We start from the raw sequence: 18,771 nt of genomic DNA on the forward strand, positions 1-18,771 counted from the left end.
ATATTGCAAAGGTACTATACTCCTAAATGTGAGTTGTGAGCCAGGCTTAGTGTCATCCTGGAAGGCCACTCATCTTTGATACAGGATTAACGAAACTGAAGGCCAAGTTCTGTTCGTGTCTGACCTTGCCTTATGGTACCCTATGACTTCTGGAGGTCACTTGGTTCACTCCTGCTTGGGTGACCTGCAGGCTAACATCTTGACCCCATGTGTGAGTTTGTAAGGGAGTGAGTGAGTGGCTGGTTTATACTCGCCTTAATCCTTTCATTGCTACTTGGTGCATTTTCTCTTAATTACCAATCACTCTGAGACATCTTTTCTTGTTTTACAGGGTAGAAATTGCAAAATCTATTCTTTTATCCTCTTCTTTCTTGTAAATGCTTATAAAGATTCCATACATTGCTTTGAGTGGTGTGAATTGTTGCATAATACAGTGAAAGGATTAGTATCACCTCTAAGTATTTTTTTTTTTTTTAGAACATTTTCAGTTTGTTACAATTATTTATTTATTATGATTGACTTGGTTTATGGATTTATTTCTTTGTTTCCTTGTGTTTTTTTCTTTTTCTTTTCTTTTTTTTTTACTTACATATATATTTTCTTAATTTGTACAAGATGTTCTGGAAGAATGGCACATGTTTTGATGTTTTATTATTAGTTTTGCCTTTGTGTATAAAAGGACCACTATTACCACTTCTGACTACTACTACTACTACTACTACTACTACTACTACTACTACTACTACTACTACTGCTGCTGCTGCTGCTGCTGCTGCTGCTGCTGCTGCTGCTGCTGCTGCTGCTGCTACTACTACTACTACTACTACTACTACTACTACTACTACTACTACTACTACCACCAATATTACCATCACATTTAACCTTGCCATAAATCAGAAGACCTCCAGTTACCCATACTTCCTCTGTAGCTTTAAGTATTACCACTATTCCTGCTATCACCACCACCACATACCTTGCAGGAGGAGTGGAGAGGACGCATATGCACATTGTCGATGAAGGACACGTGGTTGTCTGGGTGCCAGTCAAGGGAGTAGACCACCACATCGAAGCGGTTCTCGTCCAGCATCCGGTTTATGGGAGGAATAACCTGCAGAAGGAGGAACCACAGATTGATGAATTATATTGACCACAAAACTGTAAAGACTACCTAAATAGAATGTGATGTGCAAGTAAAGCAAGGAGGACTGCTAGGTAAGTTTGTATTTGCATTTGTATTTTCAAAAGGTTAGATGTGTGTTGGTGTGTATGTATGTGGGCAGGTGTTATTGGTGTGTTGGTGTGTATGTGTGTTTGTTAAGTGGTGTGTTTTGTTCTATAATTTATATTTACCATACCCTCGCTCACACCGTGGTCCTCAACACTCAAACATGCCACCTTCGCTTGTATAGGTATTCTTTCAGGCGTTTTTTTCAAACGTTTTCATGCATTTTTTTTATGAAATATATCAAATTCTTTATTTATGGGCAGAGCTTAGCAGTGATGTGTTTTGTTGTATATATTTACTATTAAGGGTTAGTGAATTTGTGTGTACAGAAGGTTAAGTGTGTGTGTGTGTGTGTGTGTGTGTGGCCAGGAACTAATGGTATGTTGTGTGTGTTTGTATAAGGCGTAGTAAAAAATTATCCACCCATGAATTTGTTAGCACAAAGTAATAATGCATGTGCAAAATCCGCATGGATATTAGGTGGCCGCATCTTTACTAGGCATGCGCAAAAAATTTTATGTCTAGGCAGTGATGGCCTCCTGCAGTGACGCGTTGAGTACAGACGGGAAGAATGTCCTGTGCGATTTTTCTTTTTGAGTCAAGATGACCGAGCGCATTGAGCAAAGATATTGTATCAAATTGTGCCAAAAACTGGGTGATACGCAAGCCCAGACTATCGGGAAGATTGAAAAGGCCTTTAGAGATGACGCAATGGGAAAAATACAATCAAAGGAGCGGTATCAGTTAAACGGTGTTAAACTGATGAGGACCTTTTTTTTTTTTCTACTGAGGTATTGTGTACCACCACCACCAAGGTCACACAGTTAAGAAGGAATACTACCTGGGAGTTATTCACTGTCTTCGTGGAGCCCTCCGATGAAAACGACTCGACCTGTGGGCAGCAAAGAACTGGTAACTCCATCATGACAATGAACCTGCTCATTCCGCCCATGTCGTCCAGGCATTCCTCGTCAAGCATCATGCACCACTTGTTTGTCAGGCTTCCTGCTCCCCAGACTTGGCTCCATGTGACTTTTCGTTATTTCCAGAGCTCAAAAATACACTCAAAGGGAGAAGATTTCAGTCAACAGAGGACATTAAGCAAAATTTGACGGCACATCTCTACAGCATTCCCAACAGTGGTTTTTAGAAATATTTCCAGCAGTGGAAGGAATGTTGGCAGAAGTGTGTACACTCCAAAGGTGAATACTTTGAAGGAGACTAAATGAAAATTGTGAGTTTTTAACGTTACTTGTTTTTTTTGGCCAAAGGTCGGATACTTTTTGACTACACCTCCTATATATGTGGCCAGGTGTTATTCGTGTGTTGGTATGTGTGTGTTTGTTTGTTAAGTTTTGTTGTATATATCTACTATTAAGGATTGGTGAATTTGTGTGTACAGAAGGTTAAGTGTGTGTGAGTATGTGTGTGTGTGTGTGTGTGTGTGTGTGTGTGTGTGTGTGTGTGTGTGTGTGTGTGTGTGTGTGTATGTGGGCAGGAACTATTGGTATGTTGGTGTGTGTGTTTGTATTTGATGTGTTGTGTTGTATTTATTTACTTTTAAGGGTTGAGTATAGTATTGGCCCTATGAAAACTAAAAAATCAGTCAAATGCAGCATCCTAATGTTGTTTGGCCATGTGGAAAGAATGCTATAAAGTGAGGTGAGTAAAATAGTGCATGTGAGCGTAGTAGTTCGAGTGTTTGCAAGAGTGAAATGAGAAGATATAGTGCTGGATTATACAAGAGAAAGGAACAAGAGGAAAATGAGAGATTACAGCATGCAGTAAGGGAATGCAGGGATAGGAATATGCAGACTCTTCTATCTAGCCACTGGAGGAAGTTCTAGGAGACTTAGGGAAAAGCATCACATATACATAGATAAATAGATACACTAGGTGCTTTATTGATTCCTTGTTTGTTTTTCATGCGTGTGCAGGGTGACGGCAGCCTCACCTCTTCACCGTGGTGGCCCGCCGGACAGTTGTATAGGGCGAGGGAGCCTGAGATGAAGTCGTTCTGCACATCCACAATCACCAGGGCTGTCACAGGGCGCACCACCTGCAACACACACCAACACAGGTAAGATTATGTTTCCTACTGTTACTCTGCCTTACTCATGTCACAACTCCCTTTTCATAGTTTTTTGTAAAACTATCAAATTTTCTGTTCTTGTGCTTTCTGGTTCACTGAGGCTTTATGACACACTGTGGTAAACTAGATATGCTCATATCTTCATTTTATGTGTAAAAATTCACCATATTGGACCCCACCCTTGCTTGCATCGTGGTCCTCAACACTCAAACACACTACCTTCGCTTGTATAGGTATCTTTCAAGCATTTTTTCAAACATTTTTGTTCATTTCTTTTACAAAATATGTGAAATTCTTTATTTGTGGGTGGACCTTAACAGTCACTGTGTTGTAAGAGCCTCTCTGGGTTCAGGGACTCCCCACATCCCCCACTCACTATACAGGTGGGATAATAGAACTAAATAGATAATGGAAATATCACAAAAGAATAAGAAAAAAAAGAAACCAAGAATGGATGACAGCCAGTACAAGTCAGGAGGGTTTTAGACATCAGAGCACCAACCTGGCTACAGTGAGTGGGTGGCACCCTCATGATACCCACACCTCTGGGTGCATAATATTCTGATTAGGGAAGGTGACAAGATGTTAAAATATATGTGCATGATGTAAAATAAAACAAAAAATATCTATATAAAAAATTGATGACGTACCAGTGACTTTTTGGGGACGCTGAATTTTCAAGGCCAATTTCTCAAAAGAGTTTTTTACAAGAGAAAAATACACTCCAGGAAAACTAATGAACCTACTTCAAAATGGTTTGTCGCACCCAAAACGACAATGAAAAGACTAAAATCTCACAAGGTTAAATAATTCTAAGTGAAAAAATAACTATTACTATAGCAAAAACATTAAGAAAAACAGAAATACATGTACATACATGTATGTTTATTATGAAGCTATCTAAGAAAACTCTTGTGAGGATTTAGTACAGGAATCAAGTTTACTAGAGAAAGAAAAGTCTATAATACAATTAATAATAGTAAAGTAGTGTTATCTCAAAAATGTTCCAGAAAATGGTGGATTTAAAAAAAAAAAGATATGCGAAAATTTCTGCTCTCACCTTCAAACTCACCTTCAAACATTATGATATTACCCAGCTTATTGTGTAAAAATTTCAGCTCACTATGACAATTTTGACAAAAAGTGGAAACACCCCCTTAATACCTATGCCTTTCTTCACCACCGGCACCACACACACCAACACACAGGTAAGATTATGTTTCTTACTTGTATTCTGCTTTACTCCTGTTGTAACTCTCACTCCTGTATGATTTCTACTTCTTGTTTATACTTTATACTCTGTACTTTATGATTTTTCATATTTTACCTACTTTATTTATACTTATTTTATACATCAGATGATTGTTAGACACACGTTTGTTTACTTACTGGTTTGTACTCTTTATTTAATCAGTGAATCAAGTACTGTGATAAATCAGTTAACTGCTACTTACCATTTATTTAACACACGAATTGAGTACTTCACTGTATTTACTTAAGAGTGGAGTATAGAGTGTTGGATCCCTTACAGAGTCACTTACCTGTTTGATCCACTTCTGCCAGCAGTACCTGAACTCCTCCTTGTCAATGACGTGATCCTGCAACAAAGAGCACAGGCGAAGGTCACTCCTAGCCACAAGTCACGCATCGTTTATTAGTGTTCATGTGGAATCTAGTTGGTTTTTTCTTCCTTCCTTCCTTCCTTCCTTCCTTCCTGCATTTGCTTCACTTTGTTTGTTTTCTTTTTATTCTTATTGCTTTGTCTGTTTTTATTTATTTTATTACTAGTTTTGTTCAGTTTTATATTTTTGTTTTTTCTTTTCTCTCTCTCTCTCTCTCTCTCTCTCTCTCTCTCTCTCTCTCTCTCTCTCTCTCTCTCTCTCTCTCTCTCTCTCTCTCTCTCTCTCTCTCTCTCTCTCTCTCTCTCTCTCATTGATAATAATAATAATAATAATAATAATAATAATCTAGTAACATTTAATTAGAGAGAGAGAGAGAGAGAGAGAGAGAGAGAGAGAGAGAATAAATAAAAAGCAAAGAATCTGAATAAAATGAAATGAGTGTGTAAACACACACACACACAACCTGTCCCCTTTCAATTTTTTACATCAGGTGACACTCCCTCTCCCTCTCTCTTCCTTTCTCTCTTGAACACCTTCCCTTGGCCCACCTGCTAATCACGGGCACTCCCATCACCCGGGCTACCTCACCTGTATTTAGAGGCAATACAGGTGACATATGAAGTGAAGAGGAGGAGGAGGAGAAGGAGAAGGGAGGAGAAAGAAATTAACAAGTAGAGGAGTAGGAGGAGGAGGAGGAGGAGGATTGAATTAACAGGAGGAAAGGAATGAAGGGGAGAAGGAAGAGGAAGAAGAATATTAATAAGAGGAAGAGGAGGAGGAAAGGAATGAAGGAGAGAAGGGAGGGGAAGAAGGAAGACAAGGAGGAACAAAAAAGAACAAGAGGAGGAAGAAGGAAGAAATGAAGGTGAGGAGGAAGAGGAAGAAGAAAGAAATTTGCAAGAGGAAGAGAAGGACAGGAATGAAAGAGAGAAGGAAGAGGAAGAAAAGTATTAACAAGAGGAGTATGAGGAAGAGGAAGGGGAAGAAGAAATTAACAGGGGAAGGAGGAAAAGAATATAATGTAGGAGGAAGACGAAGAAAGAAGGAATAAAAAATAACAACAGAGTGAGGAAGGAAGGAAGAAATGGAATGGAGGAAAAGGAAGAAAGAAATGAAGGGGAGGGAGGAAGGAAAGGGAAGGATAAGATAAATGGAAATGATAAAGATAAGTGATGTATATGAGACAGGGAAGAAGGAGGGAGAGGAGGAAGAAAAGAAAAGTAAGAGGAAGAAAAGAGGGAAGTAGAGGAGAAAGAAAAGAGGAAAGAGAAGGAATACGATAAAATATATAAATACGAAGTAACAAACAAGAAAGTGGTGAGAAGAGGAACAGGAAAAAGAGGAGAAGGAAAAGAAAAGAAGGAAAGGAAGGAAAAGAATTAACGAGAAAGGAAAACAAAAGCAAATAGAAATAAAAACAAAAAAAATAATGAATACGATACTTAACGAAGAAAAAGGACAGAAAGACAAAATAACGAAAACAGGAGAGAGAGAGAGAGAGAGAGAAAACTAGAGACGACGAAAACCAAGGAAGAGAAGAAAGGAAAAAAGATAACAAAGAAACGAAAAATAGGTAGAAAATATGACCACGCGTGATGATGGAAAAAGGGAGGACGAAATAAGACAAAGATGAAACGTTACCGCGGACAAAATTGCGGAAAGAAAGGAAACTGACAAAGGCTGCACGATATTATGACGTGAAATGGAGTCCGGACACGGGGAAAAACTGGGAAAATAAAGATTGACCACGGGAGTTTTAGAAAGAGAGGTTCCCCGCTATACAAGACTCTGTTGGTGTGCGTTGCCTGGCGTAGCGTGAAGGGAGGAAGTTTGCCGCTTAAGTAAGTGTTCTCGTAAAGTTAAACTTGCTAACCACTTATGAGTTAATTGTTTAATCTAAGTGGCGTGAAGGGAGGGAGTTTGCCGAGTAAGTAAATGTTGTTATCGTAAAGTTAGATGGGCTTGTTAACTACTTATGAGTTAATTGTTTAATGTAAGTATGGATTGGCTTAGAATTTACGTCATCACTCGCAAGTTAGGTTTGGAGACACGATATTGTCATCTTTGTGGATTAGAATATACAGGTTGATATGGAATGACGTAGATTAAAATTGAATAGAAAAAAGTCTTGTGTTAGAAGAAAACTGAGGTGGGAAGTTACATTTGAAAACACTCGTGCCGCACTAAGTGTAATGGGAAATGAATTACAGATTAGAATATGCAGCTGGAAAAAAAAAGTAAAGGAAATTATTAGACATAAGAGAAAAAAAAAAATTATCTGCAATGAGAGAGAAAAGAAAATTACTAGACAGAAATGAACAAGAAAGAAAGAAAGGCGCTGGAAGAGAAAGTTGTGTGAAAAGTTAAGTTTGAAGACGCTGGAAGATGCTTGACTTAATGTTGATTGTTCACTTACCTTGTTGGTGTCAAAGATGGCAAAGATAGTGTTGAGCATGGACGTTTCCACTGGGTAGGGTTTGCCTCGCTCGTTGCGGAACAATGCTCGACACAGTGCGGAAAACTCACTCTGGTTGAGGAAGCCATCCCTGGCGAAGAAGGGAGAAGGAAGTTAGACATGAGATGATAAATATGAGGAGGAGGAGGAAGAAAGGAGGAAGCGGAAAAGAATGAGGAAATTAAGTAGGGGGAAGATGAGAAAGAGAAAGGAAGGATAGATACAGAAGAACGGTTAATGAAGAAACTGATAATAAAGAAGTAATGAACATGAGTAAGTAGATAAACTGATAACTAGTAAAGGCAGAGAAACTAATTGGAGTCTTTAAGGGTGTTTTATGATTCTAATGATAGACGAACAAGATTGATGCACCAAAAGTGTCAAAAAAAAAAGTTTGTAGATTTTTAAACGATTCTAAAAGGTTTCTGCGTTTAAATAAATGTATTTTTTGTATCTTTTCAAACTCTTGTGATAAGTGAACAAGGTTTCCACAAAAAAAAAAAAAAAACGCTGCATCCCCCTTCAAGAAAAAAAAAAAAAAAAAAAAAAAGAAAGAAACACCAATGAGAACTCGACTGATAATCTCCGTGACCTTTCAAAATAGTAATGAGATCCCGAATGAAACGCTTCAAAATACGGTTCCGCAGTCAGTCTGTATCCTGCGGCGGCGGGCGGCGAACTCTGAAGAAGCTCCAGCCCTTGACGTGTCCCGCTATTTGGAGCAATCTAAGTCACATTTCTCCTTAGTAATTTTAGGATCAATAGGATGAGAATGTCGGACCGTGCCTTGGTTTTGTTGCAGTGAAGATCAGAGGGATGGAGAGAGGGGGAGGAGAGGGAGGAGGGGAGCCATATTGAATTTCTTATCATATTGTTCCATGGGTTCGGCTTTTCAGTGTTGCCAGATTTCGTTCTCATGTGTGGACAGGTGAGGTGAGGTCAGGTCAGGTGTGTTACGTCACTGGTACACGTCACTGCTGCGTCACCTTATGGTCTGAAGGTTTGATTCTCTCTCTCTCTCTCTCTCTCTCTCTCTCTCCCCTTTTTCATCTTGTTACTACTTCCTTATCTCTTCCTTGTCATTTCTTATTCTTCCATTTTCATTTCTTCCTCTCCTTACTCCTCTTCCTTCTTCCTTTATTCCTTATTAATTTCTCTTTCTCTCCTCTTCTTCCTTTCCCTAGCATAACAAAAACATAGATTTCTGATTTTTTCAAACCTCTCTTCCTCCGTGATTCCTTTCTTCCGGTGTCCTTCCTTCCTCCCCTTTCGCCATGTCTTCTTCCCTCACGCCTATCATACATTCCCTTCCTCCCTTCCACCCTTTCTCCCTTCCTTTCTTCTATTTAACTTCTTTTCTTTCCTCTCATCTGATGGCGTGGTCTGAGACGTGAATTTATAGCCTTGACCTGCACTAACCTTGCAATGAAGAAGATTCCCCTCCTTTTCGTTCTCATCCCCATTTTCTTTTTATATGCGAAAGGAAAATGGGGAAGTTTGAATCGTGCGGCGTTTCGAATACAACGGCTGTCCCCCCCTCCCCACCTTTTTATTTATTTATCTTTTTTTTTTTTTGTTTTTTCTTGTGTTTTATTTATATCTCAAAGGAACCCATCACGTGACTCAGCACCTCGGCATCTCTAATAACAGAAGGCGCTACTGGATGAGAAGGTGTAGGCTCGGGGCAAGGATACACACAGAGCAATTTCACGCATCTGACGCTCTCTCTCTCTCTCTCTCTCTCTCTCTCTCTCTCTCTCTCTCTCTCTTGATGTGTAGTTTTTTTGCCTTTTACTTGTAATAGCGGTGGGATTTTTTAACGTACAATTTTTATTTATTTATTTATTTATTTTGTTTTATTTTACTTTATTCATTTATTTATTCTATTTTATTTATTTTATTTTATTTTTTTTATATCTTATTAGTAATTTCGCGTTCGGCTGTTAATCTTATCCTTAAATCCATCTTCGTTGTTGTGGAAACGTGAGACAGACAGACAGACAGACAGCCGAGAGGCTCTGGAGAAGTTTGGGAAGGGACTACTGCATCATCCGCGTCTCAGAGACATGCTGCCGCCCGACGCGCCTCGCCCTGTCCGTGCCACCAGACACCACAACAAAATAACGCCCCTGAAGGCGCCGCGCACGGACCGGTACAGACTCAGTGCGATTCCCACCATGGTGCGAGCCATCAATCAATAGTATTTCCCTCCTAGATTAGTCTTACCGTTAGGATTAATGTTAAGTTTTTCCCCATCCCCTATGTACATTTTCAGTTTGTCAACTGCCTAAATAATAAACCGTTTATTATTATTATTATTATTATTATTACAAGCAGGAATGTTGAATATCCCTTAATACAGCCAATTTCCAACAATAAGATAAAAAAAAATCACTTGTATACATCATTGAAAGCAACAAGTATTACCTTAAGCCCACCGCGAGGACAAATTCAGACTGGTAGGCCGCCAAAATTCAATAACACAACCTTATATAACCGTTACTGATTAAATAACATCCACTTTTAGCCCCCCTTCCCACACCTTCCCTATAAAAATAAATAAAAAAAAGCAAAACTCCATTCCACCCAATCCACACCCCCACCTATTGCTCCACCCATCACTCCCACATCCAAACCATCCTCCACCCACATCCCCGATCCCTGCCCGGCGCATCCACCCACACCTCCAACACGAGGGGTAAATATTTAGGGCTCATGTTGGCGTGACCCAGGGCCGTTGTGGCGTGAGGGGAGATCAGGGCACTCGGGGGTCGTTCAGCGGACCAATCACGAAGCCAGGAGTGAAGGGAGAGCGAGGGGAAAAGGAGGGAAGAGAGGGAAGGGAGATGAGAGGAGAAGAGGAATTACGGATGAGAGAACTGGAAAAGGAGGGAGGGAAGGATGATGGGAGGGGAAAAAAAAGAGAAGGAAGATGAGAGGGAAAAGGGAGGGAATGGAGAAGTGAGGGGAAAAGGAGTTACATATGGAAGAAGAGGGAAGGGAGGATAAAGGAGAAATTTGTAGAATGGAGAGAAGGGAAAGAAAGAGCACAATAACTGAAAGAGAAGAGAAAGGGAAGAGTAGAGAGCAAAGAGAAGATAAAAGGAAATAACAAAGGAGAAGAGAAAGAGGGTAATGTACATAAAAGAGACACAAAAGAGAAGAGGGGAATGATAAATAGTAAAGAAGGGGAGAGAAGGAAGAGGGGAAACAGTATGGATGAAAGAGAGGGGAGAGATTATAAAGTAAAGAAAAAATGATAAAGGGAGGAACGATAGAGTAGAGGGAACGAAAATTTGGGGCAAAGGAGAAGACTAAAAAAAAAAGAAGAAAGCATAAAAGAGAGAAAGAAGAAAGGAGGAACAAAAGGATGAAGGTAATAAAGGGAGAGAATAGAGGATAACGGGAAGAAATAAGGACAGAGGGAAAGATGAGAGAAAGATAAAGAAGATTTAGGCCAGAGGAGAAGGGGAAGAAGGGAAAAGAAGGAAAGTGGACAAAGAAAACGGAATAACAAAGAACACGATGATGAAAGGGTTAGGGAAGAACGGAGGGAGAGATAAGAAAATAGAGACAAACGAAGATATGGAACAAAAAAGAAAGACGGAAGACATAAAAAGGAAACAGGAGATAAGAAAGAAAAACGGAGAAATTAGAGAGAAAAAAAAATACAAAAAAAAAATGCGAAATTATAAGAGGGAAGGAGGGGAAAGAAAAGGTCATAGGTCGTGGTAGGTCAAGAGGAAGAGAAGAGCGTCATGTATAAGCTTTTATAGGCAGCTGTATAGGCTCAAGGTAGGATAGGCAAGAGTGACACCTGTAGGCCTAAGTGTGAGGCGGCGTGGGAAGGTAACTCGTGGATATGGTGACTAACACAACTTCCCTCTCTCTCTCTCTCTCTCTCTCTCTCTCTCTCTCTCTCTCTCTCTCTCTCTCTCTCTCTCTCTCTCTCTCTCTTTCAGGCTGCAATTTCTTATATTATGTCTTTTTTTATCTTTTCTTTTTCTTTTTTCAATCCTACATTCTCTCTCTCTCTCTCTCTCTCTCTCTCTCTCTCTCTCTCTCTCTCTCTCTCTCTCTCTCTCTCTCTCTCTCTCTCTCTCTCTCTCTCTCTCTCTCTCTCTCTCTCTCTCTCTCTCCTTACTAAATCAAGAAAACAAGCAGAGAGAGAGAGAGAGAGAGAGAGAGAGAGACCAGACCAGACCAAGAAGCAACAAATTATAACCACATAACACTAAACGATGATTAATTAACACAAATGAAAGCAAGGAAAAGAGAAAGCAGTCTGTAGTTATGACTTTACAACCACACACCTTGATAAAGCGAGGGGAAAAAAAAAAGTAGTAAGAAAAAATGAATTAAAAGCAGAGAAAGAGAGAGAAGAAAAAAAAAGGGACAGAAACTTATATTCCCTGACAGGTTAAGAAAGAAATGTGGGGTGGGAGGGACGTGGGAGCCCTCAGTGTTACCTTCCCGAGCGCTATTAGTTAGGCAGCCCTCGCGTGCAACCTGATGACAGAAATAACATAGTGACCCGTGATTTGCAGCCAGACGCCCATTTTCTGTGGAGTGAAATACCCAAATGACGCACTGATGATACACTTGGGCCTGCTTGCTCTCTCTCTCTCTCTCTCTCTCTCTCTCTCTCTCTCTCTCTCTCTCTCTCTCTCTCTCTCTCTCTCTCTCTCTCTCTCTCTCTCTCTCTCTCTCTCTCTCTCTCTCTCTCTCTCAAGAAAGGGAAAGGGAAGGAAGGGTGTAAAGGATTGATCAGAGAGAGAGAGAGAGAGAGAGAGAGAGAGAGAGAGAGAGAGAGAGAGAGAGAGAGAGAGAGAGAGAATCACACCTATCTCACCTTAATTACTCTTCCTCATAAGGTAACTACTTCTTCCAGTCCTCTCTCACCTATTCCCCTCATTTAATTCCCTTCTTCCTTCCCCTCCCTTCTCCCTTCCCCTCACTTCCCCTCCCTTACCACTCTTCCCCTTCCTCTTCTTCCCCTCACGCATACTTCATCTCTATTCCCCTTCTCTTCCCCTCACTTCCTCTCCCCTTCCGTCATATACTCTTCCTCCCCTTATTCCACCTCCTTCCCCTTCTCTTCTACTACTGACACCATTCCTTCTCTCTCCTCCTCTTTCTTCTCTTATCCTCTTCCCCTCATCCTCCTCTTTTGACCTTCCTACCCCTCATTCCTTCTACCGCCTCCTCCCTTTACTCTCTCTCTCTCTCTCTCTCTCTCTCTCTCTCTCTCTCTCTCTCTCTCTCTCTCTCTCTCTCTCTCTCTCTCTCTCTCTCTCTCTCTCTCTCTCTCTCTACCCCCTCCTGCTCCTCTTCTCCCTCCTTACCTTCCCTTCCCTCTACCTCTTCCTCTCTCTTCCCCCCTCCCTCCCTTCTTTGTGGGTGCAAGGCAGGGATAAGGTCAAGGTTATGAAGGTCATTGAGAGAAATTATATTACCCTGAAGAGAGAGAGAGAGTGTGTGTGTGTGTGTGTGTGTGTGTGTGTGTGTGTGTGTGTGTGTGTGTGTGTCTTGGCGGAAGGGGTGCTCTCTTTCTCTCTCTCTCTCTCTCTTTCCAGGCTATGCAATTAATGAAGTTACCGGAAGTAGGAAGAGATAAAATTAAGAAAGAAAAAAAGTAAAGAGGGGAAGTAAGAGAGAGAGACAGGGAGGGGGGGATAAGTGCGGCCCTCCTTCCTGCAGGTAAAGAACAGGTAACCCTTCTCACCTGTGTGTACCTGTCCATCTGCCTCTCCTCGCAATACCTGGTGATTAATTGGGAGGCAGATGAAGGCAGGGAGAGAGGACAGGTGAAGCACGACAGGTAGGGAGGAGGAGGAGGAAGAGGAAAGAGAAGAAAGGAAGAAGAACGAGAATAAAAAGAAATATAGGAGAAGAAGATGAGGATGAAGGGGAAGAAGGTGAAAAGGACAACAAAAACAAAGAAATATTGGTAAAGAAAAAAAGGAGGAAGAAGGAGAAGAAAGGAAGAAAGGGAAGAAGGAAAATGAGAAGAATAACAAAGAAGAAGAAAAATTAGAAGAACAAAAATATAAGTAAAGAAAGAGGAGAAAGATAAAAATAAAAGAAAGCAAGGGAGAACAGAACAACAAAGAAAAGACGAGGAGGAGGAAGAGGAGGAAATATAGATAAAGAAGAGAAGGGTAAAGAAAAGAAAGATGGAGGAAGAAGAACAAGAAAAAAACAGATAAAGGAAAGGAAATAGATACGGATGAAAGGAAATAAGGGAGAAGACAGAATAACAGGAAAAAAAAAGATGAAGAGAAAGAGGAGAATAATAGAAAAAAGGGGAATAAAAGGAAATGCAAAAGAGATGAAGGAATTATTACGTATTGGGGGAGGAGTAAACAAATATAAGAGGAAAAGAAAAAAATAAATAAAAGTGAAGGTGAAGAATGAGGAGGAGGAAAAAAAAATAACAGAAGCGAATGTAAGGAAGAGAGGGGAATAGGAGAAAGAAAGTAAGAAAAGAATAAGAAAAAAAAGTACATTAAGGAGAAGATTAGAAAGAAGAAGAGAAGGAGGAAAAGGAGGAATAAGAAAAAGAGGAGAAAAACGAGGAAGGAAAAAGACGAAGAGGAGGAGAAAAAGAAAAAAGAGGAGGAGAAAGAATAAGAAAAAAAAATATACAGGCGAAAGACGAAGAAGAAAAGGAAGAGAAGGAGAAGGAATAAGGAAAAAAATACGAGATAAAAAAAAGGACGAAAAATGAGAAGAAGAAGAAGCAGAGGAGGAGGAGGAGGAGGAGGAGGAGGAGGAGGAGGATCGATACCCAGCTACCCAAGACCAACTTTCTTACACGCGAGGGTGATTACATGAGGTTGTGTGTGTGTTCGTGTACGTGTTTTGCCCCAGTGTGTACGTGTGTGCGTGCGTGTACTTGCAGGGTGCGTGTTGGCGTGCGTGTGTGCGTGTCGCGGGCTTGTGGTTAATGGTGTGTGCGGTAAGAGTGGTGTTCACGTACATGTCGGTGTGAATTGCTGGTGTGTGTGTGTGTGTGTGTGTGTGTGTGTGTGTGTGTGTGTGTGTGTGTGTGTGTGTGTGTGTGTGTGTGTGTGAGAGAGAGAGAGAGAGAGTCTTTCAAAATTCTATCAAGTCTTGTACATGCACCAAACACACACACACACACACACACACACACACACACACACACACACACACACACACACACACACACACACACACACACACACAGGTAAAATTACTCACTGCAACAGCCAATATTTGTATCCTTCACATATACTCGTGTGTACGTGTGTGTGTGTGTGTGTGTGTGTGTGTGCGTAAAAATTCATGTGCGTGACCTCTAACCTCTTGGGCCTTCGATCACCTCGCTTCTTCACCTGCACGTACGTACACACACACACACACACACACACACACACACACACACACACACACACACACACACACACACACACACACACACACTGCAATAAGCCTTTTCTTGCATAAAAATTCTCGGTAAAATTTTAAACCAGAACTTTTGGTAAAACTCTTGAATTCTGACTCACTTCCCCTCGCCGCCAGACACACGTACATACATGCTTTCATCTCGCTTAATCAAAACATTCAAAACTTCCCACCTTTAATTATCTATGAACTCTAAACTTTTTTTTTTAAGCTCTTCTCTTTAATCTCTAAGTTTTAAGCTTTTTTTTTATATATATAACTTCATTTAAACTTCAACTTTTCTCTAAGCTTTTTTCTTTAACTTTTTTCTATTTTTTTTTCATGTAGGAGTGATACCGTATATGAAAAAAATGAATAAATAAGCAAAAATCTAACTAAATACACGTGAGTCCTTTGTAAATCATTAAAGAAATACAAACGTTTACGATCTAACAACAAAAAAACAAGTATTAGCCAAACTTTTGTAAACCCTTTGTTCTCAGTATTAAGACAGTAAATAAACACCTTAAACACACACACACACACACACACACACACACACACACACACACACACACACACACACACACACACACACACACACACACACACACACACACACACACACACACACACAAGCATATTTAACACCACAAAACGGAATCTCTTTTTTCTCTCTCGTTTTCTTTTTCTTTTTTTTTTCAGGGTGAGAGAAGGAAATTAGAGAAAGGATGATATAATTAATCTTTCGTACTTGTTGTAATGTGAGGAAAATAGACAATAACAGTCACTTACTCCTATTAACATCACTATTAATATAACCACTCTACATTTCACTACTCTAAACTTCTCTACTCTTTTCTTCACTATTCTGCGTCTAGTAAATTTATTCCTATGGGGCGTAAAACAAAGGAGCATCGGGTATCGTATAACTTATTTTTCTGTTTTGTTACCGTGTTCCCTCACCTGTCTTCCTCCCGTCATTTCGTCTCACCTTGTTACATCATATCACCTCGTCACCCCTTTCTCTCTCTCTCTCTCTCTCTCTCTCTCTCTCTCTCTCTCTCTCTCTCTCTCTCTCTCTCTCTCTCTCTCTCTCTCTCTCTGTCATTTGTTTTTTGCTCATCAACCTCTCTTTGTTCCCTCATCTTTCTTTTTGTCACGTTAGTTGTTTGTACCATGTCATCTTTGTCTTGTCAGCTTACCTACCTGTCTTTATCTGATTACCTGTTCATCCCTTCATTTAATTTTGTTACCTGAATTCACCTTGCCATCTCGAAATTGTCTATCTTTCCTCACCTAACCACCTTGTCACCTTTATTTATTTATTTTTTTCATGTAACTGGTTCCGTCCAAGGGCGACAAAAAGGTAGAAAACAAGATCTAAAGGCGCCAGTTCCCAAAGAGTAAGGCCAAAAAGGTTATCCAGAATTACCTTGTCACGTTAATTAGTCTTCCCGTCACGTCAGTTTGTTATCTCACCTTTTCGCTTCGCATCTCGTTGCCCCACCTTGTTATTTATTGTGTCACGTCACCTAATCACCTTTTCGTCTCACCTTCTCAATTTACCTTGTCACGTCACCTAGTCACCTTGCCATCTTACCTTGTCACGTGCCCTAGTCACCTTGTCACCTCTCCGTGTCACCTCACCTGGTCATCTTGCCACACCAGTTCGTCACTTCATGTTATCACCGCACGTAGTTACCTTAACCCACCTTAATACCTAGACACTTCACCCCACCTGGTCACCCCACCTAATCACCTCACCTGTCCTCACCTGCGGCACGAGAACACCAGCAAGGCACATTTGAAGGTTACTTAAGTCTCAACCTAGCCGCAGTGGTGCAAGGATACGCGTTCGAACCCCTCCACCTGGACCTGTCTTGAGCCTCGCCCAGGTGGAGGTGGAGGCCCTTCTCGCGTGTCTCTCCCTCCCCCTTGAGAGATATAAATATAAAAACACAATATGCCACGAAACGATGATTTCTCTCTCTGCTATTTCTCATCGTGTTGGTTTGTGGTGCGTCTCTCTCTCTCTCTCTCTCTCTCTCTCTCTCTCTCTCTCTCTCTCTCTCTCTCTCTCTCTCTCTCTCTCTCTCTCTCTCTCTCTCTCTCCCGTGACAGCAAATGCCTGAGAAATATTTTAAAAACGTATTATTTCCAAGGCAGTCTCTTGTGATTCTTGTTAAGTTTTAAAATATTGTTGCCGCAGAGAGAGGAAAAAAAGAATTTGCGGAAAAAGAAAAGGAAAGAAAAGTAAATTCCAAAATAATAAAACAAGATCCAAGAACAAAAGAAAGGTAAGGAATCTGTTTGAAGTTGGGAAAATTTTTAAAAAGTTTACTTAACTTTGATGAGTTAAGTAACATACCGTAAACGTAATTATCGGATTAAGTACATTCAAAAAAGAAAATAGTTGGGTGATATTTTCCGTCGACATAAATAGATTGACAAATGAATAAAAAATCTGCTAAATAACTTTGAAAAAAAAGGGACGTTTCTCAAAATTCTTACAAACGTATTCACCTCAAAAAAAAAAAGAAAGAAAAGAAAAAGAAAAGAAAAAAAAATCCTACGAGCAAAATTTCCTTTAAAAATACAAATACGTAACATTTGCTACAGAAACAAACTAATTAGTATTTTTTAAAGGAAAAAGAAAAGTCCATTTATAATTCTCGACAGAAAGATCAATATAAAAAAAAACTACACCCGAGAAAGATTCCTTTTTAAAATCGACTGAGCTAACATGGTAATTGGAATAAAAAAAATAATAAAAGAAAGAAAAAAAATCAAACTAAAAGAATTACACTTAAGTAACATTCTACCTTACCCATTTCTCCATCGCCTCCCCACAAAAAAAAAAAAAAGAAACGAAACGAAAAATAAATCAAACCAAAAAAGGAATTCCATTTGAGTAACGTTCTCCCGCTGGCGACCTCTCCCAGCTCCCTCTCTCTCTCAGTTCCGGCCACATTAATTCTGGCTATGATCTGTTTTCCAGTTGTTAAGTTCCTGCTACATTAAAGATAACACAAAGGAAAAAAAGAAAGTTACAATTCATTAATCTGTTCATTGCGTTATCCTGTAGTGCATAACAACAAAACCACAACACAGTGTCATTTAGAAGCACCTGCAGGAATGAAGAGAGGGATTAAAAACGACCCTTTCAGTTTCCTGTATGATATGTAGAGGTGGCTGTAGAACCAAAGGGAGTGTAAAAGCTGTTTGTTAAGGAGATGCGCCAAGTAGTAGGTAAAGGGTTAACATTCCAAAGAAGAAAAGTAAAAAAAAAATAAATAAAAAAATTCTACTTCACTTAAAACATTCTTAAAATTCATAGGTCTCTCTCTCTCTCTCTCTCTCTCTCTCTCTCTCTCTCTCTCTCTCTCTCTCTCTCTCTCTCTCTCTCTCTCTCTCTCTCTCTCTCTCTCTCTCTCTCTCTCTCTCTCTCTCTCTCTCTCTCTCTCTCTCTCTCTCTCTCTCTCTCTGAAGGCATGAGTAACGAGGCTCCTGAGGGTGTGTGTATGTCAGGTCAGGTCAGGAAGTCAAGGGAGCGCAAACCCCCTCTCCCCTACTTACTCCCTCTATCCCCTCACCTGTCTCTCTTTTACCTAGGAGCTGAAAATGCATGGGGGGTCATTTTACCTGTCCAAGGGCGTGACGCAACCGTGTGTGTGTGTGTGTGTGTGTGTGTGTGTGTGTGTGTGTGTGTGTGTGTGTGTGTGTGTGTGTGTGTGTGTGTGTGTGTGTGTGTGTGCATATTTCTTTTTTCACTTTGTTTACTCTCTCTCTCTCTCTCTCTCTCTCTCTCTCTCTCTCTCTCTCTCTCTCTCTCTCTCTCTCTCTCTCTCTCTCTCTCTCTCTCTCTCTCTCTCTCTCTCCCCCTCCCTCCCTTCCTCAATTTTCCTTCCCCTTCCCTTTAATTTCCCCTCCATTCTCTATTTTTTTTCCTCTTCTCCTTTCCCTC

At 40.3% G+C, this 18,771-nt stretch overlaps 1 protein-coding gene across 2 annotated transcripts in view; it reads right to left on the minus strand.

Moving 5' to 3' along the window:
- Positions 1–18,771, minus strand: part of LOC135089042 (uncharacterized) — a 41,979-nt gene that overhangs the window by 5,214 nt on the left and 17,994 nt on the right. The window contains exons 3-7 of one of the 2 annotated variants that reach the window (XM_063984231.1): positions 7,356–7,485; positions 4,859–4,915; positions 3,180–3,284; positions 2,067–2,117; positions 974–1,108 (exon numbers count right to left, since the gene is read on the minus strand). In XM_063984231.1, coding sequence (XP_063840301.1) covers positions 974–1,108; positions 2,067–2,117; positions 3,180–3,284; positions 4,859–4,915; positions 7,356–7,485 — 478 coding nt within the window. The remainder of the gene's footprint in view (positions 1–973; positions 1,109–2,066; positions 2,118–3,179; positions 3,285–4,858; positions 4,916–7,355; positions 7,486–18,771) is intronic. The other variant, XM_063984232.1, reaches the window with a different exon arrangement.

The sequence above is a fragment of the Scylla paramamosain genome, chromosome 32, assembly GCF_035594125.1.
Source record: "Scylla paramamosain isolate STU-SP2022 chromosome 32, ASM3559412v1, whole genome shotgun sequence".
NCBI classification, from domain to species: Eukaryota; Metazoa; Arthropoda; class Malacostraca; order Decapoda; family Portunidae; genus Scylla; species Scylla paramamosain.